The sequence below is a fragment of the Daphnia carinata genome, chromosome 8 (assembly GCF_022539665.2).
Source record: "Daphnia carinata strain CSIRO-1 chromosome 8, CSIRO_AGI_Dcar_HiC_V3, whole genome shotgun sequence".
NCBI lineage: Eukaryota > Metazoa > Arthropoda > Branchiopoda > Diplostraca > Daphniidae > Daphnia > Daphnia carinata.
Genome location: NC_081338.1, coordinates 4,962,864 through 4,979,661, shown reverse-complemented (window position 1 = coordinate 4,979,661; position 16,798 = coordinate 4,962,864). Strand labels below are relative to the sequence as shown.

Here is a 16,798-nt window from a genome sequence, read left to right as displayed (position 1 = left end):
TCTTCACTCATCACTACAAGAGTCATTCTCAATATATAATGATTGAACGTGTTTATCTAGACTGGCAGCATAGCATTCTGACATTTTCAGGAAGACCTAGCAAAGAACGTACTTGAGCTCAGTGTTTTCGGTTTTCGTAAAAAAGTCAAACGATACAATAATGAAACCCCTTAGTAAAGAACACGTTTACATTCTCCCATTTAGACGCTGGTTTTACCAACTGTAACTAGAACAAAAGTCGAAACGCAGTTTGAAAGCGAAAAAAAGGAAAACGTTTCTTGATTGTTAACTATAGTGACACCACGGCTAAAGGGGACTGTAATCCTTCAACGAACGGCAGACAAAGGTTGAAATAAAATGAAGATAATCACTATCAATCGTCCCAGATAATTTCTATGGATATTAGCTCACACACAAAATAGCACCGAAATGATTAATGATTGACAGATCAGTTAATATTAGCCAACTTTTTTCCGATCAAACCCATCGTTGTGTGTGTAACTTGTTGTTGTTTGACAATTGTTTGTTGGCCTGGGAAAACCGAACAGGATATTGATCTTTGATCGTTATCCCAAGTCTACGGACGTGATTAAAAAGTCATTCAACGTTAATAATAGAGAGGATTAGATGGCGGAAATGTTGAATTTGAACCTGCTGACGTGCCACGCGATGACTTGAAGGTGTGCCATTGACTACGTGCAAGCCAGCAATTTTAAGCAAATATAAAAATGGGTCGATCGGCCAATGAAAAAGATTTTCCTTACGAAACAATTTGAGAGAGAATTTACTGTGATAAACCACGGGTGACAAAAGTTAATGAACATTGGAGAGTAATTTCAAATGCGAGATATTTTAAGTGGGGAATAAACAGGCGATGTTTGAGTGTTACGGATTTGCAATCAAACATCGTCTGCTTGAAGAAAACGTAACGCCCAACAAAATATTAGATGAATGCAAATTGGAAATAAATTAAGGAAAAGCCTGATTACCTGACGATCGATATAGACTTGAGCGGACATTCAGTAATAAACGGATAAAAATACAATGATGATACTATAGCTAAAGGAGCACCTACGCCCATGTACCCAACCGCCTTGAAATGTTTGAATGCATGGTTTAGGGGGAGAAAGTAGCCAAAAGCCAAACAGCAGGTGGCAGAGGATTGCAGAACTACGAACGATAGTGGCGCAAACTATCGTGCGTGGCAAGTAACAAAATTAAACATCAAAAATGCATTTTCGAAACTGGTTGAAAACATTTCTAGTTCAACCTTAACTTATGGAATCAAGCAACTCAAAATACGTGGGCATTAATTTCTACGAAATGAAAACACAAACAAGATAAAAATTATTTAATCTTAAATCCCCAATGGTTGCGTAAAATTTTACTCTGATAAACTAAACTGGTATAGATTGCAATGCCAATGCGGTAGTCGCCGAAAAAATATAAACGCCATTTTACTTTTCTCTATCGTTAGTGTCAGTCGTACGAGTCGCTATACATTTTCTTTATATCTTTGTGTTAACAATATGGGGCAAACCGGTTCGAAAATTCAGTTCGACAGTAATAAACCATTGGGTAAAGGGGGTTTTGGCGAGGTGTATTTAGGGGAATACGACGGCAATAAAGTCGCAGTAAAAAGAGTTGATAAAAATTTAGTTGATGAACGTGAAAAATACGCTATGCAGGAACTCACGAAGGGACAAGGTCATCCCAACATCGTCAAATTGTTTTGGTGTGAACATGACGTTAAGTACTGGTAAGATCATATCGACTAATTGAGCAAAGGCATAACGATAATTTTTTTCTAACGCCAACATTAAGGTACTTTGCTTTGGAATTATGTACTGCATCATTAGATAAAGCGTTCCTGGACCGTGGCGACGACAAAAAATATAACGGACCTCTACCACCCCATATCGACATGTTTCTTCAACTAGCTGCCGGTCTCAAATACATCCATTCAATGAACTTTATTCATCAAGATATTAAACCACAAAACATTCTTATTTCGGTGCGAAATGACGGCCAAAAGGAAGAGATAACAATCAAATGGGCAGACTTTGGACTGTCTAAACCAGTCAGTGAGCGGGGTACTTGCGCCACAAGCGTAATCTGTGGGACACGTTATTGGTATCCTCCCGAAATATTGAAACTTTTGGTGGAAGGAAAAGCAGATAGTCGTGGAAACGTAAAGAGCGATGTTTTTGTACTTGCCCTCGTCTTTGGGTATCTTCTCCTGAAGGGAAAACATCTCTACGGTTCTAATGAAACACAAGTTGAAAGGAACATCCTAAAAAATGCTCCAGTCAACATGACAGGTGATTTACGATATAATAGGATATTTTATCTTGTTAATGAAAAGTTTGCTTCTTTGATATAGAAATTGGCGGCGCATTACGCCAACTTTACGAGCACAATCTACTTAGAAAAATGTTGGAAGACGAACCTAAAAACAGGATGTCGTCAACTGAAGTCTTCAAAGAACTAACATCCATCAAGCAAAAGGTTTGATCAAGAAATCAATTATAGATACGAACATTCATTACAATAATAATCACTGTCTTATTTAGCTTGCTGCAAAATAGAAACTACGTCAACCTTGCGACACTAAGGAAGTATAGAGTAATCGTTCCTACCGTTTCTTGCCCACGTTCTCCAGATCGATTTTCAAACCATAAGTATAATGGAACCACTGCTATCGAATTACCACAATTCAATAATTAGTTGTAGGAAGGCCGAGTGTGAAATTTTATCCTTTAAGTAAAAAACAAGGTCAACATGATTAACAGTGATTTCATTTCCAGACTAATTTTGTAGTACCATTCTTGTATGCACGGCACATTTACCAGCAAAATTGCTTAGCGATCCTAAGATGACGTTGACGATGAAGATCGCTGCGATACTTGTCACGACGTAACAGTAGGTGTGTGGCTATATCTAAATTCAAAGGGGGAAACAATAATCAAATTCAGGTAGTTTAGATAGTCATCATAATATATATATTCCTTTGATGAACTTGTTCAGATACACATTCTTGCTGAATTCAACATATGCAATCAGCACTAGTAAACAGCTATCAATATCCCACCATGCAAACCATATTAAACAACAAAATAAGCTACAAAGCATCATAATAGACCTATGTATGAAAACATGGCGTTCCAAGTCTAATAAAAAAACCGTAATGAAAAGGGATATCTATCAAATGAGGAACTGTTCTGACAAGCCATGATATGTATAGCCATTGGATGATCCCCCCCCCTCTATCTACCATTAACTAGGAAATACCAGCATATCTCAATAAAAAAATCCAGACGAACAGAAGAATGAAGAACCCAAAGCATGGCTGCGTAGAGTAACTATGAACAACTGAATCAATAGTCAAACTACACTTATTCATGCAAATAATAGCATTTCCATATAGGAAATATTTAAAATTGATGGTAATGACTTAAATGGATGTTGCCTGACCACATTAAACCGTACCAAAAAATGATTTATAAAAATCCTGTTGTGTAAGCTTCTATAAAAACATTTAGATTCTTTACATTTTACCTAAATAGAGACGGGTATTAAAGAAAAACACGTTCGTAGTGTGACCAATGAATCATAAAAAATCCCGTCCCATTCTCGGTTTATCCCATATGCCCTGATTTTACCCCGAAATATTGCTATTATTTTAATTTTTCACGTTACACATTACATTTCTAGGTAGACTCCTTTTAAAACATTGGGCGCCAAAATGTCACCAAAATAAAATGGCGAAGGCTAGTTTAACCCACGCAACTTGGAAAATAGTCCAACGGATCGCCCGCATCGCAGACAATTCATTAGTTATCCATTATTTAAAGCAAATCTTGGTAAAGCCCTAACTGCAAGCCACCTTCCGTAAGCATGCATTTAACGAATGTGTCGTCGAATTTAAAACAATTGTATTCAATACAAGAGACAACCCCAATTTTCGACTTTCAGCTACGAACGGACTTTAGGGTCGCTAAGGAATTATGCCGGTATATTTTTCTTGCATACAAGAATGATATTGTCACGCGTAGAAATTGTAACGTATCCCAAACGTAGTTGGGATAGACGTTTGTTCATCGCAAGCATGATGTGTTTTAAAAACAAAAGAAGACGCTTTTGGTGTCGGTCTGAGTTGTTGGTCGTGGTGGGAGCTTGGGCGTAGGAGTTGGACGTGTGTTACGTGTGAACGGCCCCTGATTGCGTACCCGCGACAATATTGCAAAATTAGTCTGAAAGTGAACCATTTTTAACCATGTTGCCCTTGTATTTTGACTAAAGGATAAAATTCATCCCGCTCGACCTTCCTACATTTGGATATTGAATAGTGATATGAACAGTTGGTTTTACCAACCGTAACTAGAACAAAAGTTGAAACCCAGATCAGAAGCGACAAAATGCAAACGTTTCTAGCCTATTAACTATAGCGACACCATAGCTACAGGGGTGGTGATCCCTTTCTAGATCTTTCAACAAACGGCAGACAAAGGTTACAAAAAATGAAGATAATCACTATCAAACGAAAAGTTCTATGGAAACTAGCCCACACATGTGGTGCAATCCTGCACACAAAATGACACCAAAATGATCAATGATTGGCAGGTAGGTTAATATTAGCCAACTTTTTCCGTCCAAACCCTTCGTTCTGTGTGTAACCAACAAAATATTAGATGAATGCAAATTGGAAATAAATTAAGGAAAAGCCTGATTACCTGACGATCGATATAGACTTGAGCGGGCATTCAATAATAAACGGATAAAAATACAATAATGATATTATAACTAAATGAGCACCTACGCCCATGTACCCAACCGCCTTGAAATGTTTGAATGCATGGTTTAGGGGGAGAAAGCAGCCAAAAACCAAACATCAGGTGGCAAAGGATTGCAGAACTACGAACGATAGTGGCGCAAACTATCGTGCGTGGCAAGTAACATAATAAAACATCAAAAAAACATTTCTAGTTCAAACTAAACTTATGGAATCAAGCAACTCCAAATGCGTGGGCATTAATTTTTACGAAACGAAAACACAAACAAGATAAAAATTATTTGATCTTAAATCCCCAATGGTTGCGTAAAATTTTACTCTGATAAACTAATCTGGTATAGATTGCAATGCCAATGCGGTAGTCGCCGAAAAAATATAAAACGCCATTTTACTTTTCTCTATCGTTAGTATCAGTCGTATGAGTCGCCATACATTTTCTTTATATCTTTGTGTTAACAATATGGGGACAATCGGTTCGAAAATTCAGTTCGACAGTAATAAACCATTGGGTAAAGGGGGTTTTGGCGAGGTGTATTTAGGGGAATACGACGGCAATAAAGTCGCAGTTAAAATAGTTGATATAAATAATGTTGATGAACGTGAAATAAACGCTATGAAGGAACTCACGAAGGGAAAAGGTCATCCCAACATCGTCAAATTGTTTTGGTATGAACGTGACGATAAGTACTGGTAAGATCATATCGACTAATTGAGCAAACGCATAACGATAATTTTTTTCTGACGCCAACATTAAGGTACTTTGCTTTGGAATTATGTGCCGCCTCATTAGATAAAGCATTCCTGGGCCGTGGCAACGACAAAAAATATAACGGGCCTCTACCACCCCATATCGACATGTTTCTTCAACTAGCTGCCGGTCTCGAATACATTCATTCAATGAACTTTATTCATCGAGATATTAAACCACAAAACATTCTTATTTCGGTGCGAAATGACGGCCAAAAGGAAGAGATAACAATCAAATGGGCAGACTTTGGACTGACTAAACCAGTCAGTGAGCGGGGTACTTTCGACATAAGCGAAATCTGCGGAACAGATGGCTGGTTTGCTCCCGAAATATTGAGAATGTGTGAGAAAAGAAATATAGACAGCCGAGGAAACGTAAAGAGCGATGTTTTTGTACTTGCCCTCGTCTTTGGGTATCTTCTCCTGAAGGGAAAACATCTCTACGGTTCTAATGTAACACAAATTGATAGGAACATCCTAAAAAATGCTCCAGTCAACATGACAGGTGATTTACGATATAATAAGATATTTTATCTTGTTAATGAAAAGTTTGCTTCCTTGATATAGAAATCGGCGGCGAATTACGCCAACTTTACGAGCACAATCTACTTAGAAAAATGTTGGAAGACGAACCTAAAAACAGGATGTCGTCAACTGAAGTCTTCAAAGAACTAACATCCATCAAGCAAAAGGTTTGATCAAGAAATCAATTATAGATACAAACATTCATTACAATAATAATCACTGTCTTATTTAGCTTGCTGCAAAATAGAAACTACGTCAACCTTGCGACACTAAGGAAGTATAGAGTAATCGTTCCTACCGTTTCTTGCCCACGTTCTCCAGATCGATTTTCAAACCATAAGTATAATGGAACCACTGCTATCGAATTACCACAATTCAATAATTAGTTGTAGGAAGGCCGAGTGTGAAATTTTATCCTTTAAGTAAAAAACAAGGTCAACATGATTAACAGTGATTTCATTTCCAGACTAATTTTGTAGTACCATTCTTGTATGCACGGCACATTTACCAGCAAAATTGCTTAGCGATCCTAAGATGACGTTGACGATAAAGATCGCTGCGATACTTGTCACGACGTAACAGTAGGTGTGTGGCTATTTGAAGACCTGTCATGAAAATGCATGGCATTAGCATGACATGCACTAAGATGTCACTGCATGACATTAACTAGGAAATACCAGCATCTCAGTAACAAGATAAAACGTGACAAAAGAATTCAGAGCATGGCTGCAAAGACTAACTAACAGTTTAATCAATAAGTTCACTAAACTGATTTGTACAAATAACATTTCCATACCAAAATATTAAAATTTGACGGTAATGATTTAAACATTAATCTGAAGACGTTAAACATTTTAGTCACCAGAAATTAACTCACCTAGCGTTTGGCACAAACCTCTATCGCTATTCAATTTCACGGCGCGGGTAAATCACAACACAACCGTACATAAGGCGGGCGACTTTATATACTTTATTTCCCTCACCCTTCCTCCTTTAAAAAAATGGACGTTGCCTGACCACATTAAACCGTACCAAAAATGATCTACAAAATCATTTTTCGTAAGCTTCTGTAAATAAATAAATTTTTTTTTTATTTTTTACATAAATAGAGAATAGAAAGGTTATTCAAAAATAAAACTTCTGTGGGAAATCAAAAATTTTTATAGATACTGGCATGGTGTACAAGAAGGGTGAAAGAATTCTCCATTTTAAGGCCTATCTCCAGTCATAGAAACCTGGTTGCTCCACGGTGTGTGTAAATGCCACAAGGATTTGCGGTGACCTGTGGTCGAAATTTCCATTTTTCTTTCATTTTCTATGGGGAAAAGAAAAAAACAAAAAACAAACGCTCTAAAAATAGAATTGACGAGTTCTCTGTTTAAAAAAAATCATCCAAATATTTTGTGCAACTTTCATTTTCGGTTGCAGGTTAAGACTAAAGATGGCACTGATGGACCTCTGTTTTTTAATGACAAGTGAATCAGCAGTGAACTATGGAACCGGTGTCTAATTATTTGTTTTATGTGTTACATTCCCACGAAAAGTATAATAAAATCTAATGGTATGGTTCCTATTTTCGATTTTTCATTCTTCTGTGTACTTTAGAAGTGAATCATATTAAATGGATTATTTCTGTGCACAGATTAGTCAGGTGTCAGCTACCGTAGCCACAAACTTCTGCAACTTATTACTTTACTTCCATCATGCTATTCGATTTTTCTTTGATAGGTATTAAATTTATATTTTGGCAGTCAGAATGCAATGCTTATCTTCTGCTTTTAAGACGTAGCTCATGAAACTGAAATTGCAAAGGATGCTGATGGTGAAGGAATATCATAAACGTCACAAGTCAGGTGAAATATGATAATTCCATTCTGTAAGTCTTTGTCCATTGGTCGCGTCCCATCTTGTCTGAAAAACACAGCATATGTGGTTTTGTAAACCACTAACCATCACCATTTCCTCAGTCTTCTCATCATACATACTGAGGGGTTCAAGCAGCAAGATTTTGTATTGAGGAGTGAGGTATTATACTTGTGTTTTGGCAGTCAGTATGAAATTAGTGTGAGAATTAGTCCGAGAAAATGGCTATTTTTTTCATAACATCAGCGGTTTTGGAAATACACCGAATTTAAAAACTACTGGCACGCCAGTACGCTACAGCGCTAGCGTGACACATCAAAGTTATTCAATCCTATGTATTTCCAAAACGGTTGATGTTATGAAAAAAATAGCAATTTTCTCGAAATCAGCATTAAATTTTGAGTATATTCTGTCATTTTCAAGCAATTCCAACGATGGTCAATTTTTGACGGTTTTGGAGGCAATTTTCCCACGGTCATTTTCTTCGTTTTTCTCCATTTTGTTAAGACCATGAAATTGTGAAGGTGATGTTCCCGGCATTGAGAAACTAAAACTGAAACCGCGTTCTTGGCTTGTAATTAATTTGAATAGCGCAATGGGTAAAGCAGCTGTATAAGTAATAACTCCATTTACTACGTGCTTTAATTTGATCATTTGTTTTAGGAATGCAGAAACTTAATTTAATGCAAGACATACCATCTCCAGCAACACCCCATTATTCTTTGAGCTTCACTTTCTCAAATCTGAACTAATGGGTGATTGCATTACATTTTAATTGTAGATTTGATTTCACGAGGCTGGTGAAAACCACATGGGCATGTCGCTTCAGCGTGCAGCTCTATATAATTTTCGATTATTGGCGGAGCTACTATGAACCTATTGTACAGGGCAGGTATTTATAATTACTCATGCTGAGCTTAAGGTAACGTCGGGCAGCGTCCATTTTCAATGACCATTACGTACTTAGGTTTTCATTGGCGTCGTAACGTATCGGCTCGATGGTCTAGGGGTATGATTCTCGCTTAGGGTGCGAGAGGTCCCGGGTTCAAATCCCGGTCGAGCCCGAACGGTTAATTGCAATTGGTTGTGATTTTTTTTGAAACCTGTTTGTCGGCAGGTGCACAATTACTGCTTAAAAAACTCTTTCGTTTTCACCACAGAATGCCTCAAAACTACTGACGAAAGTCATATTTATCTTGAGTGGACTTCATTTTTAGCGCAGCTCATTTCATTTTTAGTTCTAGCGCTGCGCTACTCGATTTTTGCCTCAGTTCACTATGCGATATAGCGGTTTCGGATTTAACGTAATGATAGGTATTAGTTCTCGAAACGCCTTAATTCGTCGCTACCATTTGCACACTAGATGGCGTTAGCAACAGTTTTACACCAGATGGCGTTTTATAACAGCGGTGTCGCTGTGTCAGGTTTTGTTTTCTGACGCTGTATGTGGAAGGTTTGGAGTTCGTCTTGTTAGATTATCTTTGCATTGGCATTTTATATTTTTGAAGTTCAATTATGCATTTAAAAATATTTCTCTTGTGTTTTTCTTTGATCACCAGAATTTACGCAAGCGAACTTCAAAAACGTAGATAAAAATTCTTTGTGTGAGAGTAGCTTAGCCACCAAGCCCTGCACGTGATCAAGTAGGTTTAACCAGTGCCGATTTATTACACAATAGATTAATGGTTAATTAAACAGGTCATTTTCTGTTGTGATTCCAGTACTGCATAATTCTTACATTGCTGTACTGACAATCAATCTGTTTCTTGTCTTATCATAGGCAATCCTCAATTTGGAATGAACTTCGGGCTAGTCAGAGGGTTCTTTCTACTGGCAATGGGACCGTTGGCCTTAAAATTGTTTCTGCAGTGATGAGTTAATTTTAGTTAAATTCTATCCCTTTCTTATACTTGACGTTGTTAAAAAACATTTGCCAGTCCTACGATGGATGTTCAAACATGTTTCAGTAAATTTTTCTTCTTAAAAAACATTGCCAGTCCTACAATGGATGTTCAAACATGTTTCAGTAAATTTTTCATGTTACTGAAACACAATCACAGTAGAACCAGATCATTGTCTTGAAGAGAAAGCCTTTAAAAGCAAAACAATTCTAGTATGAATTAATAATTTTACTGACAGGTGAATTGTGTCAACTAGTAATGCTACTTTGCTGACTTAGCACACATTTTTCTACATATATGTATTCCCTAGGTTGAGAGTTGATTATATTAATTTTTGATTGATATCTAACTTCTTGTAACTTAATCAAAGTTACAACAAGTTGGTGAAGTTGAAAAAGGAATGGTATCACATTCCTTTTCTGTTGAATGGAATCTTCAGTTATGCCTATCCTGCCTGCTAATTTAAAAAAAAGAATGGGAGATCAAAGTATTCTGAAACGGAAGCGAATAAATGTCGCTTTGTTTTAGCCCTAACTGAATTTGAAGAGGTCGTCTTACCACTGCGCAGAAATTGTTTAAGAAAGTCGTCGGTTTCATTGGGTTTCCATGTTTTGGTTAAATATTCTGTTTTTCATTGTTCATAGCTTATGAAGAAGACATGTTTCTTAAGCCAACATAACCTTTTTTTATTTTTTTTCTTCGTTTTGCCTTACCACCACTACTTAACCAACTAGAACTTTAGGTGTTGTATCATTTCCCGTCTTCGTGGCGTTCCTGGCAGCTTTTGCAACCACGTATAATTCGTCGGGCTGATTCCATTCAATTGAAAAAAATGTGTACTAAACAGCTACTTGTGTAATAGGTAACTAAAAGTTTGTTTTGCGATAGGAAACATTTGGTGCTGAAAAGTTGCGTTTGGATCGTTTTTTTTTGTTACTGGTTGCCTAAGGGAGCCCTTACAAATTTTTTATGGAACAGCACCATTAGACTCGTAAGGACTAAAAGAAATATTGCGGATATTACTGATATGGGTTATATGGATAAGTGTTTTTAACTTGTATGGCGAAATAAATAAATAAGAAATGGAAAAATTAATGAAAGAATTGTTTTTTTTGTCCCTCCTTCCACCCACAATTCCTCCACTTGTTTATACATAACATCACATATAACATACAAACATATATACATACATACACACACTTACACATAGTTAACCTGTTGGCTGCCAAGCCATACAACCCTTAGGTTGTCTTCTACTACCTACGCGTCTAGTCTGAAGGACGTCGACCAAAGTGGGACTTGTCGTTAGACAAGTCCGGGCTGACACGCTGGTGCAAACCATTATGGAAATGCACATCCCTGGGATACCACCAGCGTGTCGAAAAAAGGGAAGTCCCTACCGGTGCATTGCCTGTGGGGCCTTTCGGCCAATCTTGGGCAGATGCGACTGCTCCGCCTCATGGCAAATACGGCCAAGAGACAGAACAGCGCGGCCCGTCCCTAAAGCTACCAAAAAAAAGGGGAGAAGAACGGGGTGGCAGCCAACAGGTTAACTAATGCTATACATAACAATCATAACGAAAAGGCAAAGAACGAACCAAGCAGCAAGACGAGCAGCGAACACGGGCGAAGGCACGGCGAAGAAGCAATGACGTGTCGATAGGAAAGGGGCGACAGCGATGGGTGTGCCAAAGGCGAAGAGGCGACGAAGCAATGGCGCGCCGAAGTTGAAGAGACGACGAAGCGAAGACTACGCGAAGCGACGATAAACCGTGGGCAGGGTTCAGAAAATGCGACAGGCAAGCCAAAGATGGGACAAACGCGAAGGAGCGATGACGAAGCGATGATGGGACGAGAAATCCTGGTGGTTGCTTTTGTGCAACTGAAGAGCGTGGGATGAAGACTCCCAAATACTAGGAAAAAGAGATAAAATATCATTAGATGTGAAATGAATTCTGCTGTTATAATAATAAAAAAAAGGCAATTCAACTCACATATTAAGCCTACAGACAGCAAAAACTTGATAAGTTGTTCGTAAGAGTCAGTTTGCAGCATTAAGAGATGGACACTTGCCAATTCTACAATACATAATTGTTATCACTGTCATGTGCTCCTGGACAACTTACAGTATCAAAGTCTCACAGTACCGAACTGGGGTGATGTTATTGATCGTTGACTGGCTAACTAGACATGAGTCAAAGGATGTTGATATGGTGATAGTTGGCACCACAAAGCAGAGTGACACTTTGTAGTTGTCAAATGGAATGCATTATAAAAGTGTAGCATTCAATTATGGTTACAAATTTTACTCGAAGCCATTGGAGGTATTCCAGTCTACAGAATCGGTGGCATCGATCTTCTTCCAACTGTCACACAAAAAAAAATTGTTACAAAGGCTCCAAGCACATAACGGTGGATGTACAGAAAATAAATATACCATTGGGTTTGAGATAAATTATCCATAAAAACACTAACAATGACGACCACAAGATACATATGCACATGTGCACACTTCAGTCACGACATGAAGAAATGACGATAATAAAGATAAAGTTTAGAATTTATCCGCCAGATGTCTAAAGATATGGCAATCCGTTTTACCCAAAATAAAAATAAAAAATATTGGCTTTTTTTTTTGTTTTACTGCTATCGCCATCTACCTATGGCAATCCGTTTTACCCGTAATAAAAATAAAAAATATTGGCCTTTTTTTCCTCTTTTACTGCTATCGCCAGCTACCGGTAACATTTGTAGTTATAGAATGGGCTTATATAGCCGGGCTTAAAATATTTTAGATTACTCCAAAACTATAAAATCTACGTAAAAGCAAATTCCATTTTCGTATTCCTTGGTTAATTTTGAATCAGAATTATCTATAGTTATCTAGATTTAATGCTACTATTTTTTAATAGGTAAAAATTTTAAGCCCGACAACATAAGCCCGAGCTTATTTTTTAACCCAACTTTGACCGTTTTTTGCGTTTTATTAAAAAAACTATGAGTCCCACGAGAAAGCAACCCTCAGATTCGTGATGCCCGTTCAATTCTGCACCGAAACCACCCATTTAAAGCGAAATCTAAAATTTTGCCAAAATTGAAAAAGTGAGAAGGCTATAGCCTTCCCACTTTTGTTAAAATCGGAAAAAATCGAAATCTCTCGGAATGCAATGAAAATCCCACATTATAACCCAATTTTAACGCTGATTCAGAAAAATCCATTTGTTTTTCTGTGAAATAAGCCGTTTTTGAAATAATCGTCATTTAAAGATAAAGTCGGGCTTATTTTTTTAGTCGGGCTTATTTTTTAGAACCCAACTTTGACCATTTTTTGCGTTTTATTCAAAAACTATGAGTCCCACGAGAAAACAACCCTCAGATTCGTGATGGCCGTTCAATTCTGCATCGATATCACCTATTTAAATCGAAATCTAAAATTTTGCCAAAATTGAAAAAACTTTTCCAATTTTTTTGCGTTCGTTTTTACGTAAAACCATTTAACCGTAAAAACCATAAACTCTACGTAAAAACAAATTTCATTTTCGTGTTCCTTGTTAAATTTTGAATCAAATTCAATATTGTGAATTAAATTCAAATTCAAATCAGATTCAAAATTTTGAATTAAATTGACACCGGGAAATTATACTACCATAACACTATGTATCTTACCAAATTTCTTGCTGATAGGTGATCCATGGCTAGTATCAATTGTGTTACTTTGCCATTATAGTATTGTCCTTTGCTTGCAGTATTACTGATATCTTTTGTACAACAGCTTTCAGTGGTGGTCTTCTATAGAGTAATATCTCTTATTGCAAACTTACATTAGGAAACACTGAAGGCTTTTTGCTCAATCTGCATGTACTTATACCAACTTGAAATGTCACTAATTTTGTGTAACACTTATACATACACATTTAACACTAACTGCATATAAACTGAACAAGTTTTGCATTTATTGTACTCTAGGTTAAACATTTCCACACTGTTTATTGCACCTTGTTAGGAAAGCCAACACCATTCTTGTCAGCTAAAAGCTTCTGCAAGAATGTAATTTATATAACAGGACTCCGCTGGTTTATGTGCATTGCATGTTTGTTTTGAAATCTGGTTGTTTAACCTCCTTGATGGTGCCATTTGTTCTGCTTGTTACATTCATTTGCACCTAAATGACAAAATATTGCACCTGATTTCCTATAAATATGTAATATTGACAAGAATTAAAGATATAAAATATTGGTGAACATAAATTGAGCTTATCACAGATTTTCTTGATAATGCTTTACTTTCCTTATAGCTCCTTGGGTATCAGTTGATGATAATGCAACACAATCCAGTTGTGACTGAGATAAAGTAACAATGGATCATTTTATTGATAATGCTTTACTTTCCTTTTAGCTCCTTGGGTATCAGTTGATGATAATGCAACACAATCCAGTTGGCACTGAGATAAAGTAACAATGGATCATTTTAGTCCTTATACAACATCCTAAACTATTAACCTACCTGCATTTACCATCTGCAACATGCTTACATCTTCGAGATCACACACAAAGAATAAATTACTCAGTTCCACACAAGTGATTAAGTAAACAATCCTTATAATCCAAGTCTGTTGCTGAACGAAGTTTCATAGGCATCAGGTTACTTTGTAGCTATCCTATAAAATCAGTCGATGGTAAAATAAGGCCCTGGTTGTGTATCGCCTTCAATTATGTAGCATCTAACGTCGCCATCTAGCGGTTAGAAACAACAGGTTTTCCCAGTGCCATCTAGCGGTTAGAACAAAGTTTTCTTACTGGCATCTAGCGGTTAGAAACAACAAACTTTCCCAATACCGTCTAGCGGTTAAAAACACAATTTTGCCACTACCATCTAGCGGTTAGGAACAAAGTTTTCGCTGCCATCTAACGGTTAGGAACAACAAAGTTTTGCCACTGCCATCTAACTTCTGGCATAAGAGACGCTTAAGACACCATCTATCGATTAGAAGTCACGGTAGTGTACTCCCTAGAGTCGGTAGTCGCCATCTAGCGTCACGAGCAGAAGCATTTTTTTCCGACTACAAAAATTACGACGCGACTGCCATCTACCATAAGGAACACTTAAAAGTTTTACCATCTGCCGTCGCAGGAATGAAATATCTAGGCCATCTAGCGGTCTAAAACGCATGAAATTTATCCTTGATCGCGACGAATTGGTTTCGGCTACCTAACGATCGAAAAACGTGAATCAGCCCAAACTAAGCATGCAGCATATTGCCATCTTGCGACAACAAATCCGTAAAACATACCTTTAAATTTTGCGTAAACTAGCTTACTGATTTCTAGACGAGTTTTTTTTTTAACAGACGGGAAACGCGGCGCTTCACAGACAATTATCTATGTAGAGAATATTACTTTAAACCTTTTACATCACAATTGACTTTTCGAACGGTAACTCTTAACGACTTCACAGGTAGCGAAGAGTTTCCGCATTACTTAGGTGTTACAAAACAAGTTTCCGATTACATAGAATTTCCGTTGCAACCTTGAATAGCAAAATCAGAATCAGTAAAAACATATTAATCAAACCTAATGTACCTTGCTGAAAGAATGATTCAAACTAGCCTGGCTTCTTTTTTTCTCCATTAGAATTGCATGTGGCCTCTTCAGATGCAGACAGCTCTCACTTTAATTATCTAAATGCATTTTGATCAACCATTTGACGTAACTGTAGTTCCCTACTGCTGGTTCGTGGGATTCGACGTAATAACTAAAGGCACTTGGTGTGATCCTGAGCTTCAACTTTTAAATTGAACTATCCACCTAATTTCAACAAATTTTACTTTTCAGCCTGTGACAATCAGATATCGTGGAACTTGGCATAAAATGAAGTCAGCACACATCACTCAACTAGGATTGTACATAAACTTTTAAAAATTTGCCCAGATATCTGCGGGGGGAGAATGGAAAAGATCATTGATTAAATAACCATCAAATTATGTGAAGACCTACTCTGCACTTCGATGCATTTGTGAAAACTGTCTTCTAATAAAGAACTATGGGCTCTGCCGCTGTCACTAATGCATATTTTTTTGGACAATTTCAGGTCAGACAAAAATCCCATAAGTTCAAATACCTTGACGACAGCAACATTCCTTGATAACTAGGAAAAGAAACAAGAAAAATTACAATTTTTCAACATCACAGAACACAGGCTCACAAACTAAATAGCATTCTGATTCAAATAGATTTTGCCTACTTCCATTGTCATCATGTCTGTATATGTTCTTGCCATTTTCTTGATTCACTTGATGTAATGCATTTTATCCCCTTTCCTGCTGTGACAATTATGTTTTACATTTTAGTTTATTTTGAATTTTTTCCTAAGTAGATGATCAAAACTCAATTTCAACTTTATACAAGTTACCTTTTTCAACTGAGCAATCAATTACCCGTTCCATCACACATTACTCTAGAAAGCCAAAGTTAATCACTAATCACACACAAACACTTATGCCTACTTGCCATTAATAAACTAATTGAACAATCACCTTGAATCATTAAGCTGGTTGCGTAGAAATCTAGTGTGCTTCTTTTTACAACTGGTCCCATCGCTCAGTGAATACGAGGTGTTGCTAGCTTTTGACAGAACAAAACACTTCTTGCCTGAACAAGAAAATTGTGTGAATGATGGGCCAACTATCCATCCTTATGAACTTGTGGTGTTACTTTAACACAATAAAAATGGATAATTTAAAGTGATATCTACTTTAACAACTGGATTAAAGTAGATTACCTTCTTCGGTAGATAGCATTACAGATGTCCCTTCACAACAGTAAACTATACATACCATTGTTGTGACCTCCCACCGTCAACGTTCATTGAATTAGATAGAAAGACGTATAACTGGAAAAGGAAAAAAAAAGAACATGGACCGAAAACAGCAATCCGTGGCGGGTTGCACATAAAACGTTACCTACAGTATGAC

At 37.2% G+C, this 16,798-nt stretch overlaps 2 protein-coding genes, 1 long non-coding RNA gene and 1 other non-coding gene across 5 annotated transcripts; 3 read left to right on the top strand and 1 right to left on the bottom strand.

Annotated features, from left to right (window-relative positions):
* Window positions 1–1,484: 1,484 nt before the first annotated feature.
* Window positions 1,485–2,785, top strand: LOC130703898 (serine/threonine-protein kinase/endoribonuclease IRE2-like). The gene is made up of 4 exons (XM_057525361.2): window positions 1,485–1,759; window positions 1,825–2,321; window positions 2,384–2,508; window positions 2,574–2,785. Exons 1-4 carry the CDS (start codon window positions 1,530–1,532, stop codon window positions 2,586–2,588), a joined length of 867 nt encoding a protein of 288 aa, XP_057381344.1. The 5' UTR covers window positions 1,485–1,529; the 3' UTR covers window positions 2,589–2,785.
* Window positions 2,786–5,200: 2,415 nt separating this feature from the next.
* LOC130703897 (serine/threonine-protein kinase/endoribonuclease IRE2-like) lies at window positions 5,201–6,893 on the top strand. 2 transcript variants are annotated; one of them, XM_057525359.2, is made up of 4 exons: window positions 5,201–5,458; window positions 5,548–6,044; window positions 6,107–6,231; window positions 6,297–6,893. In XM_057525359.2, exons 1-4 carry the CDS (start codon window positions 5,211–5,213, stop codon window positions 6,309–6,311), a joined length of 885 nt encoding a protein of 294 aa, XP_057381342.1. In that variant the 5' UTR covers window positions 5,201–5,210; the 3' UTR covers window positions 6,312–6,893. The 2 variants fall into 2 exon arrangements, with proteins under 2 accessions (XP_057381342.1, XP_057381341.1); XM_057525358.2 differs by having other exon boundaries at window positions 5,201–5,482.
* A 2,026-nt stretch (window positions 6,894–8,919) lies between these two features.
* On the top strand, window positions 8,920–8,991 carry Trnap-agg (transfer RNA proline (anticodon AGG)). Its single transcript has one exon. It is a non-coding gene; the product is annotated as a tRNA-Pro (tRNA).
* Window positions 8,992–15,959: 6,968 nt separating this feature from the next.
* LOC130703912 (uncharacterized) lies at window positions 15,960–16,483 on the bottom strand. Its single transcript, XR_009004847.2, has 3 exons — window positions 16,361–16,483; window positions 16,237–16,281; window positions 15,960–16,147 (listed from the first exon to the last, which is right to left on the bottom strand). It is a non-coding gene; the product is annotated as an uncharacterized LOC130703912 (long non-coding RNA).
* Window positions 16,484–16,798: the final 315 nt, after the last annotated feature.